Source organism: Anolis carolinensis, chromosome 1, assembly GCF_035594765.1.
Source record: "Anolis carolinensis isolate JA03-04 chromosome 1, rAnoCar3.1.pri, whole genome shotgun sequence".
NCBI lineage: Eukaryota > Metazoa > Chordata > Lepidosauria > Squamata > Dactyloidae > Anolis > Anolis carolinensis.
In genome coordinates, this window is record NC_085841.1 from 50,526,561 (window position 1) to 50,538,746 (window position 12,186).

Here is a 12,186-nt window from a genome sequence, read left to right on the forward strand (position 1 = left end):
CATCCTCATGGTGGAGGAGTCATTGGATTCAACAGGCATAAATAGAAAGTAAATGTATGCATGACACTGCCAAGTGGTCTCCTAGTGGCAGACCTTCCTTATAGTCCCATAGTCAGGGAAATATAATGGGAAAAGAGAGGCGAAAGGGCTGTCTTTTACCAACAATTGTGCAAAGGGATCTTCTAGCACCTTAGAGACTGAGAGAATGAAGATGGTAGCCTAAGCTTTCATCCTCAGATGCATCTACAAAAACTTAGGCTGCTAACTCCTTTTTCTCCATTAGTGTCTAAGGTACTACAAGAGCCCTTTGCACACTGATACTCCAGACTAACATGGCTGTGTCTTTGAATTTCACCTACAAGACAGAGATGTGCTATGGACACAACTTAGTAAAGATCATGTTTGTACTATAGCTCCCAGAATCTCCCAGGCAGCATGGCCTGTTTGCCAGGTTCATAACAATTGTAAGCTCTAGAACTGAATAAGTACATCACTCTAATTATCTTAATTATAAAGCACAGAATGATTAATTGCAATCAAAATCAAAATGAGAAAACTTTTTACAGCTTGCAAAAACATACGACTTCTTTAAAAAAACCTGTAGATTTTATTGTGTTTTAATATACAGCTTTAATATGTTAGGGTAACCATTACAAGATCTGTGTTCAATTTACACATTACAATACAAACAGGAGCTCCGTTCCTTTGTTATTGAGAACAAAAGATATCCAATGGTCATCCTCTAGCAGCTTTAACTTGGCAAGGCAGATTCTAAGGCATTTTAAGTGCAGTAAAAGGCCACGCAGAATACAAAATGAATACAAAAGATTCTTTTCCATGAACTGTACATTATTTTCAAGAACAGTGCCTGCTCCACAGGGCAGACATTTAGCATTTTTTAAAAATCACTGGCCAATGTTCCAGACAAAGACAAGCATTATTTTGTGTATAACCATATTTAGAAAATTGCTTATATTGCAATATCTGGATCAACGGGGATAAGCTTCCAAAGAGACAGTAGGCAAAGAATTGCTAAATTAAAAGTACTACAAAATATTTCACAACTAATTAAATGCCAAATAAAATCAAGCAATAGTAACAAAAAATACCCAAACAAACCCGCACCCTTCTGTTCAAAATAACACTTTTTGCTTATTCCCATTAATTTTATTTATGAACACAGTATATACTTAATGACTTCTTCCATACAGGGACATGTGTCCATTTGGTCTTTTAGTGAAGATGATGTCGACTAAACCACCACCATTCACTTTTTAAGAAGATATATTTTATTGCTTGTTTTCCACATACATCCAACCTCTGGATTAGGAGAATCCTCAACTCAAGTTAAATATGCTTCTCAATCTTCTTTTCTTTATACAGTGCAGAGTATAAGGTTACATGGCAGCTACTGCTTCTCTTACTCAAGTTCACTTTCTGTTTCTGTATTTAGGGGTGTGCAGTAGTTAGGCTTGTCTGAAGGGTTGTAGCCAGGAAGGCAGACACACTTGTATGATCCCTCAGTATTAATACACTTGGCATTCTTGCAGAGAGACATCCTGTTGTTCAACTCATTACATTCGTTCACATCTGGAAGAAAAAGCAAACCAAATTGTAGCCGGGACAGCCTTCAATGTTGTTGAAGACCCAGGAAAGAACGTCTGCTTTGACTTGCCAACTCATGCTTCTTTTTTTAATATCCCAAGTAAAACAAGAGGTTTAAAACAGAGTTTGGAACAGTTATATTTTGGGTCATCCTAGCCAGTGGACATGCTGTCTGGGGCATTCATTCTAAGAGATGTACTCCAAAAGCTACATTTTAGGAACATTGGCTTAAACAGGGAAAAGTTTAAAACCAGTAAGTGCATGAAATTATATCTTCATACTATGACATCAATGGTCTTCAAATAGTAGATATGCACCCACACCCTGACATAATAAGTAAATGGAATATAAATAAAAATGATTATAATTCATTCAGCAAAAGGCTCACATTCTGACAGGGTTGGAATGAAATGCCTTTGTGCCCAAGCAGGTTTACTATGATTTGAATATGCTTTTACTCCGTCCAAGCACTAGTTGAGCAATTCTACTTTTACCTGCCACAGATGCAGAATCTGTGGCAGGTAAAAGTAGAATTGCTCAACTAGTGCTTGGACGGAGTAAAAGCATATTCAAATCATAGTAAACCTGGTTGGGCACAAAGGCATCTCAAAAAGATGGGGCTAGACACCCTACACTGATTCCCTACCATCCCTGAGACCATGCAGATCAAGTGCATTTCAAGAAAAATCCACTGGATTTGCATTAGTGTGTTGCTATATATATATATATATATATATATATCTCAATCACAACTAATTTAAGAAGGCATATAGAGGACTGCTTTTGAGTGGAGCATACCCCTGCAGCATGGGGTTCAGAAATATGTATGTCATTGGAAAGTTCAAATTCTGTACTTGAGAGGTTGTATAAACAGCTGGTATGGAAGATCATGGAACATGCTCTTACCGACACATGTCATCTTGGCCATGTCCAAATGGTAACCGTCAAAACAGTCACAGGTATACCCTTCCTGCACCCTGACACAGCGTCCATTTTCACATCCATTCAGAATGCCACATTCTTCTGCTTGCAACTCCTCAAAGCTATTTAGGAGTCCTGGGTAGAAAACATAAATATCGCAGACAGTTGCAGTCAAAAGTAAGAATTTTTTTTTTTTGGATTTTGGATTCTGTTGTATTTTGCTGCATGGCAAACACGGCTACCCCAAATAGTTTTGAGGTCCAAATGATAGCTTTCAATGTCTTGGAAACTCAGCTAAAGATCTGCTGGACCTGCAAGACAAGACTGCTGTTATCAAGTTTGCAGATGACACTAAATTAAAAGGGATAGCTAATACTCCAGAGGACCGGATCAGAATTCAAAATGACCCTAATAGATTAGAGACCTGGGTCAAAATTAACAAAATGAATTTCAACAAGGACAAATATAAGGTATTACACTTAGGCAGAAAAAATGAAATGCAGGATGGGTGAAGTTTGGCTCGACAACAGTCTATGTGAGATCTTGGAGTCTTCATAGACAACAAGTTGAACATGAGCCAACAGTGTGATGCAGCAACTAAGAAAGCCAATGGGATTTTGGGCTGCATCAAAAGGGGTCTAGTGTCAAGATCGAGGGAAGTCATGGTTCCTCTCTATTCTGCTTTGGTTAGACCTCACCTGGAATACTGTGTCCAACTCTGGACACCACTGTTCAAAAGAGATATTGACAGGCTGGAAGGTGTCCAGAGGAGGGTGACTAAAATGATCAAATGGCTGGAGACCATGCCCTATGAGGAGTATCTTAAAGAACTAGGTATGTTTAGCCTGCAGAAGAGAAGGTTGAGAGGATACATGTATAAATATGTGAAAGAGTGTCATAAAGAAGAGGGAGCAGGCTTGCTTTCTGCTACCCTGGAAACTACGACTCAGAGAAATGGGTTCAAATGACAGGAATGGAAATTCCACCTGAACATTAGGCAGAACTTTCTGACTGTAAGAGATGTTTAGCAGTGGAAGTCCCTGCCTTGGAGTGTGTTGGAAGCTCTTTCCTTGGAGGCTTTTAAACAGAGTCTGGAGGTTGGATTAGATGCCCCATGTGGTCTCTCCCAACTCTATTATTCTATGATTTTATATGAAGTTGTAAACTGTGATGTTATACATGTAGCTCTAAAATTTAAAACACCTGGTAGTTCATAAGTACAGTAGAGTCTCACTTATCCAAGCTAAACGGGCCGACAGAAGCTTGGATAAATGTATATCTTGGATAATAAGGAGGGATTAAGAAAAAGCCTATTAAACATCAAATTAGGTTATGATTTTACAAATGAAGCACCAAAACATCATGTTATACAACAAATTTGGCAGAAAAAGTAGTTCAATACGCAGTAATGTTATGTTGTAATTACTGTATTTACGAATTTAGCACCAAAATATCATGATATATTGAAAACATTGACTACAAAAATGGCTTGGATTATCCAGAAACTTGGATAAGCGAGGCTTGGATAAGTGAGACTCTACGGTATTCTGAAGAAATCTGAATATGACAAAATGCATTTCAAGTTAAAAGTCAGTTGCCTCAATGTACAGCACACTATTGATTCTTTGCAATTCCTAAATTGTTCCAACCTAGATATCATTTATGTAAGTGTTCTTCCCAGAAGCAATGATGGAACAGGCCTGTGGATGGCAGTCAAGATTAATCAAACAACATATAGGGGAAAACTATGAACAGCACAAGTACATTGGACACACAAATTCAACAGAATGAAGTGATTCTATTTGAAGCAGTGTGTCAACACCTGTCCACACAGTCCTATTCATTTTGAGAGGTAGGGAAAATTTAAACATTTGAGCTAATAAGCTCAAATGCTAAATTCTATAACTGACAGTGTAGGCACACAAATCTATTACAGAAATCACTTGACTGTATTTCTAATGTGTAGAAAACTATAACATACAAATATTTTATCTGACTGTATTGATTTAATGTAGTTCAGGGATCCATGATTCTTTATAAAATCCTTTGCACAGAATGGAAAATGCTTAGTATCCCTTTGCATATGTGGCCTAACGAACAATTTTCTTTGGTAAGGTGGCATCCTGCTAAAGGAAAACAACAATTTGTTTGTGCTCCAAAAATATTTTGAAAGTAGCGCAGCATGAAGAAGGGAGGGGGCACCAATGTCCTTGCCAAACAAGTGTTTCAAAAAGGGGAAAATAAGTCCTTTGCCAGTGTAATCTGAAAGTCACTTTCCTAACTGCACAAAATACTAAATAATAATGAATAGAAAAAGAAAAGAGAAACCATTATTTAGAAAAGCTGTGGGTTAATACACGCTTCTCTCATACAAATATCAGGATTGAAGCCTGCATTATGACTTGGACTGAGATTTTCTTAGCTAAAGCTGTAAGCAATTGGACCAGGAAATGTATTATTATTCAAAGCATGTATTCAACCACCAAGCTATGGAGCCCCTAAGGAAAAGACCCCAATATGAACCCACAGCCCCAGGGACAAAATGTGAAGGAAAGCATTACAACCTAGCTGCCATGTGATACCAGCAGGTAACGTGTATTACTCCTGCCAAAAAAAAAAAAAAAAAAATCACCCTGTGATTATTACACCATCATTTCTTCCAGAAGTTTATATAGTGTTTTGCAAATTTTCAACAATGTTACCATTTAGCTGCAGTTCAGCTCAGAGAGCCATTCTGTTTAATTAAAATCATATGATGCTGAAATGGTTGGACCTCATACAACGTTGTGTAAGTCAACTGAGTTTGTGCAGCATTCAGTAGAGATGAAATCACCAGGCTGGCCCCTGCTGAAGGGAGTGAAATATAGAAAAGGCTTTGCTTCTCTCTTGTCCTACTCAAAAGTTATTAATTTTTATTTTGTTTTCTTTTTCTATGGTATACGACATGCAAACCAAATGTAACAGGAATGAGACCCAATGAAACACAGAGATGCTAACTAAAATAACACTGTTAGAATCATTCCAGCTAGAAACATTGCCTATGTTATTTATTTACAGCATTTAAATGCTGTAAATAAATAAATATGTTATACATGGGATCAATGATTTCTAATGTACACATACAATTTCTTGAAAATCATTTTCCTGGTATAAGATTCTTTATTTTATTATTTAATTCTGCTGACATGAACCCTATGGCACCATGCAACAGTAAAACACACTAAAATCACAATGAATTTAAAATAATAATAATAATAATAATAATAATAACAATAATAATAATAAATAGAGGTCCTCTCCTTTCTTCCTATTAAATGATCCAGGGAAGAAAATGGGACAGAGAAAAGGCCTCTCCAGAAGTTCTCTAATGTGCTCATAAAAGGAGATAAAGTCCTTCAAATAGCCTGATCCAAGCAATATAGGGATTATAAATCACCATCAACACTCTGGATTATGCCTGGAAATGGATTGACAGCCAAGAGAGCTGTATAAATGGGAGAACGGTGTACTTCCTGTTACATTTGACCCACTGTATCCATAGATTCTGTGTCTACAGGTTCTACCAAATGTTACTTAAAAATCTTTTTAAAAATTCAAAAGGCAAACCTTGATTTTGCAAATTTATTTACTACACCATTGTAAATAAGGGTTTTGAGCGGCCACAAATGTTAGTATCTATGGGGCATCCTGGATGACAAGGGCCCACTGTATCGTCCTGATTCCTAAAAGCGGCTAACATAGTTACATTAATTCTGAAATGCTTAGAATTCTGAAAGGCTAGCCTGTGGTACAAAGCACACTCTTCTGCAGTCTATCAACATCTACAATGGAACACAAGACAGCAGCAGCATGAGCCAGCCACTGTGCTGTGATATTCCTGGTCTCCTATTTAGTGAGACTACTCCCCTCTGTTAACTGGAAAAGTAATCAAATGCTTACAGGTCCAATGAAAAATGAAGTGATTTTAATTGCGTATTGACTTGCTACTAAAATGAAATTTACCAGTAGCTACAGCTCACTGAGGATAATAATTACACTTCAGTAGCAATTTATATTAGTCACTTCTATATTCTGCATAGGAGCCCCTGGTAGCGCAGTGGGTTAAACCACTGAGCTGCTGAACTTGCTGACCAAAAGGTCGGTGGTTCGAATCTGAGGAACAAAGTGAGCTCCCGCTGTTAGCCCCAGCTTCTGCCAACCTAGCAGTTCGAAAACATGCAAATGTGAGTAGATCAATAGGTATTGTTCCGGTGGGAAGGTAACGGCGCTCCATGCAGTCATGCTGGCCACATGACCTTGGAGGTGTCTACGGACAACACCGTCTCTTCGGCTTAGAAATGGAAATGAGCATCAACCCCCAGAGTCTGACATAATTAGACTTAATGTCAGGGGAAAACCTTTACCTACCTACTGTATATTCTGCATACATTTAGTCTAAATCTTAAACCATCCCTCCCCTGCCCCATAGAGCCATTTGTATCAGTATGGAATGCAATGTTGGAAGAGTCCAATTGTATAAAAAGGCCAGCATTACTTCTTCAGTCATGAGTAATGAGATATAGGTAAACACTCAAGAAATTAATGTCATTTTTATATAGAAAAGTGAGCAAAATTCTACCTTTGAATCTGAACAGAGATCCCTTTTCTAATCCTTGTGGTTTGCTGCACCCATGCTCTGCGTATATATCTAAACCTTTTATGAAAAGATCACCCATAGCCATAAGATGCCTGGTCTCTGCTTCCAAAGCCATTTCCTACATTTAGTGAGAAAATCATTATCTCACCCTTTCCGCAATACTCATAATGGCATGTGTGTGGCGAACCCAGTAATGTTTTTGGAGCCAAATATGTCAAGAATTATTAGTCCAAAATTGGTATCCACCCAATGAGTCAACAAAGTACACTAGGGGATTAGGTTCAAGTGAGTTAAATGTCCCAAGCAGCATATGCCCAGGGAACATACCTCCAAAAGCATCATGGAAAACCTGCTAATTCTTATGTAGAGGGGAAAGAGCCATGTCTAACTTTTAAAAATACTGTTGCCAGTATGTGTATTTTTTTTAAAAAAAATAAAAATTTTATTTGATACATCCCAACAATTAACATTTTTTTTGGCCATACATGACATATTTCAGTATACATTATTCCAAAAGTGACTATTCTTTAAATGACATTTTAAACGATCCTTGGAAATGTATCGCCCATCACCCCGCCCTCCCCCCATTCCCCCCACTCCCTTGGAACAGCAATTCGAAATATTATCATTGCATCATTTTAACCATGTGGAACACCTGGTTCAAGGTGGTGTATCTTTCGTCTCCGTCTATTTTGTCAATTAGCATGGACCATTTCCTGAACCAGTCTTGTTCTTTTAGGCTATTTGTATATTTTTTTTCCTTTGATTGATGAAGTCATTAATTATATATTCGGATATATAAGCCCACCAAGTTTCTACATCCCATTTTGTATCATCCCTCCATCCTCGGGCTATCATGGCTTGTATTGCGGCTGTCATATATTTTAGGATCTCTGTCCAATTATTGTTATCTTCCTTTACCTTTATTGTGAGAGACATGTATCTGGCTTTGTCCCATATTAATCCTTTCCCTATTATTTTTTCCATTACTTTTCTTATTTTACTATAAAAGTTCTGAATTTTTCTACAGTCCCACCACATGTGGGAGAATGAACCTATTCCCCCACATATGTGCCAACACTTATTTGAGGTATTATTATTATTAAACTTTTTTAATACCCCGCCACTATCTCCCCGCGGGGACTCGGGGCGGCTCACATGGGCAAGGCCCAACTAACACAATTTACAAAAACGACAGCATAAATACATTGAACAATATACAAAAAAAAATGAAACACAGTAAGACAATGAAACAAGAGTTAATAATATCAATCAACCACCAAGTAAAATTCAGTCGACTTCATTGGTGGGGGGGACTGCAGCAGCAATATAAAAATAACATCATCAGTTAAAATACCAAAATAAAAGGGACCTAATAAAATTCAGGATAGAGTTATAATGCCAACTGAGGCTGGTCATCCAGTGACTGTCTCACCAAAGGCCAACCTAAACATCCAAGTCTTCAGTTGTTTCTTGAAGGAGGATAGAGAGGGTACCAACCTAATCTCCCTGGGAAGGAAGTTCCAGAGCCGGGGGGCCACGGCTAAGAAGGCCCTCTCTCTCGTCCCCACCAGTCGTAACTGTGAGGAAGATGGAAGTGAGAGGAGGGCCCCCTCAGAGGATCTTAGAGATCGAGTAGGTTCATAGGGGACGACGTGGTCACAAAGATAGGCAGGTCCCGAACCGTTTAGAGCTATTTCCCGTTATGTGTGCTAATTGAAGGGGGGTTCTGTACCATTTAGAGATTATTTTTCTTTGAGTTTCTTTGATCCTTATATGTTTAATTTTATGAATATTATCAATCCAAAACCCGATTAGTTTTTCAGTAAAGTTTTTTTTCCTGTTTCCAGTTCTCTATAAGAGTTGTTTTTGTGTTATGTTAAGGTGATTCGTTCGTCATACAATAGTCCAGTCATTCCTTTATCTATTTCTATTTTCCTTTTAATTATTCTATCCAGTGAGGTTTCAGCTGCTTCTCTTCTTTTCATAGTCTGAGCTTTACTGGACAGACCTAACCATGCTATCCATTTCCCTTGACCACATTTATCTTTTATTTTATCCCACTTTAATATTTCTCCATTGGGATCCATGAGGTCCCCAATCTTTTTGATACCATTTTCCTTCAATGCCCTAATTAGATTCCTGAATGTCTTATCCTTATTTTCCAATGTTTCTAATGGGAAAGGGTCAATTTTATTTATTTGTAATTTAATTTGCCATTTTTTCCAGATTAACAACATTGTTAAACAGGGGCCTGCTTTTAAGTTCTTTTTGCCAACTATTTGCTTCCTTTTCTATTTGCACCCATTTTTTTGACCCTTCCAATTCGAATTCTAATAACCTCTCTAACTGACTTGCCTCAAAGTATATTCCCAATGAGGGAGCCCCCCATCCACCCATTTCTTGTTTACTATAATATAGGAAATTAGCAATTTTGTTTTTGTTTCCTCCCACTACCCATTTTTTATGGAGTTGTCTCACTTCTTCAACAAATTGGTAGGGATATTCATCGGGAGGGTTTGGAACAAGAGTAAGAATTTGGGCAAGATCTTCATCTTGTAAATTTTTAGCCTTGTGGATATATCTTGAAATCTCTTTCCCCATGTGATGAATTGATTAATTATATTTTTCCATAGATGATTGTAGTTCATTGGTATGATATTATTGATGTTTTTTTGGTATATCTACACCCAGGTATTTCATCTTCTTTTTCCCCAATTGTACTCCCATAATGTTTTGAACCTTCTTAAGTTCTTCCCATGTTCGATTTTTATGTAATATCTCTGATTTCCCTAAATTAATTGTGAAGCCTGAAGTTTTATCAAAGTCCTTGACTGTTTTGACTATTGATTGTAGTGACTCCTCCACCTCCCCTAAAATTATCATCATCAGCATATAGATTGATCTCTTCCGAAATTTAGGTTCCTCTACTGTTCTGCAGGTTCCAGGTTTTATATTCATATTGTGTGTTTCCTTCCCAATCTTACAAACCCCATTCAGTGAAAATATAGCAAATTTAGTAGTAGAAGATTGTACCCAACTCTCCAATTCTCTTCAGACTCCAGTATGCTTTTATTTCTAATTCAGAATGGAAAAGAGAAAGAGACTATGCAGAGGACTGTGGTATTAATCAATGAGAAGGCAGACCTTTTGCACTCTTAAGCTTTCCAGCTTAAGAACTTCTGTGAAGGATGTGATATGGATGTCATGGGTCACACAAAAAAGATCTCCTCCCTCAATAATACAATAGTTTGACAAACCCATCCAGCCTTTCATTTTATAGCTCTTCACTAGCCCCAAATGATCCCAGACCTAAACTAATGGAATTGGCTTTATTTTGTTGGCTTCTTTTAGTGACTAAAATTACACTGGGGTCAATATGAAAAAAATGTGGATGATCACGGCTGATATTTTGAAATGAAAGTGACATGAATGCAAACGCTTTGGCATGTCTGCATTAACACAATCAGCATTGACTAATATGGGGCACAGCGATCCACAGTTGCTGGAAATCATGGAACTGAAGATCCCACAGTATGTTCTTCTAGTGGAACTAAGGAGTGGAAGCTCAACACAAGTACCAATGTGGGTATACAGCCGTCCCTCTACTTTTGTGGGAGTTAGAGGAATAGCACCCCTGCGAAAGTGAAAAAATTGTGAGTGTCTCCAAGCATGATGGGATGCTGCCACGCAGAAGCAGATAGTTGTCTGTCACCTGTATTTAACTATTTGTTAGTTTTATTCATTTTGTTGTTAAAAATGAAATTATTCACTCATTCACACCATTAGGAATTAATATTCTGTTTCCGGGTTCAGGGCAGGTGTTAGTCAACTCAAGGCTGAAACAGCAAAACATCTATGACAAAACAAGCAAAACAAATATAAACAAAGAGAACAAATAGACAGCAGCAGAAATTCACATTATTAATTCCCAGTACTGATGAGGAAATGGTGCTTACGGTCTTCCACAAAGTATGGGTCTGTTTCTGGAGTATACTGTTCCTCCTCAAAGTCAACCAGTGCATCTTGCCCATATGGCCTCCGGGATCCAGGAACTGGAATGTTGCACAACTGGGCATAGTCCTCTGCAAGAGAGAAACAGAGAAATGCTTTGAACTCTGCAATGGACTGGATAAACACTATGGGTTTTATCCTAAAGACAGATGTGCCTTTGATCTGGAAGAGGGCCCTTGTTATTAAATATGATTTTAAAGTGCTAAACTTTCAAATATACAGAGAACTATTGTTCTCTTTGTTCACTGCTATATGTCTTCACTCCCTGTCTCCATCAAAATATGCCCACAGTAAAACCAAACTGTCAGTTCACATGTAATAAATGTCAAACCATAGTTTGGCTCTACAAAAATTTATCTCACGCTTGCATTAGCTCTTCTCATCTTAACGTACTTGCTGTTTTGTTGCAAACTACAAATTTCGGTTACAGCTCAATGGGAACCACTGGCACAACATCTGGTTCAGATGCAATGGCAAACTAAACCTTTCACAAACTGGGATTAAACTAATTAAGGCATTTGAAAGAGAAGAAGGCTCATAAAAATATTGTGATCCAATCCTGTATAACAGAAATATAATTCAGAAGTAACAAAATAAAAGGATATTGCACCATTTTAAAATAGTTTATATATAAGCATTCATCCAATCACTATATCAAGCCAAACAACATTTGTATTGAATAGCTTTAAGAAAGGAATATCATACATATATGCACACATACTCTGTCAAAGTAAAAGGAAAGCTGGAAAGAAAGTCCTTGAATGAATGCCGAGTACAAACAGATTTTCTAATTTTTGTTCAAAAGGAGACAAGTACATTGGTACTTTTCTATGATGAATGGATGTTCCTTGAAATGTGCATGGTTTTCAGTAATGAAGTTTCCTTTTCACATATTTTTCTGTTTGTACAACTGGTTTGCTTGTTTTTCACGGCTGAGCAATTATAATGATTGATTTTGCTGTTGTTGCTGTTTTCTTACTGACCAAAAAGAACATGATATCCAGTGATGT

The 12,186-nt window shown here is 37.5% G+C and overlaps 1 protein-coding gene across 5 annotated transcripts in view; it reads right to left on the reverse strand.

Moving 5' to 3' along the window:
• Positions 1 to 584: 584 nt before the first annotated feature.
• ltbp1 (latent transforming growth factor beta binding protein 1) overlaps positions 585 to 12,186 on the reverse strand; it is a 212,553-nt gene continuing 200,951 nt past the window's right edge. For all 5 annotated transcript variants that reach the window (XM_008125456.3, XM_008125451.3, XM_062974291.1 and 2 more), the window contains 3 exons: positions 11,122 to 11,247; positions 2,512 to 2,661; positions 585 to 1,590 (listed from right to left, as the gene is read on the reverse strand). In XM_008125456.3, coding sequence (XP_008123663.1) covers positions 1,421 to 1,590; positions 2,512 to 2,661; positions 11,122 to 11,247 — 446 coding nt within the window. In that variant the 3' untranslated portion in view covers positions 585 to 1,420. The remainder of the gene's footprint in view (positions 1,591 to 2,511; positions 2,662 to 11,121; positions 11,248 to 12,186) is intronic.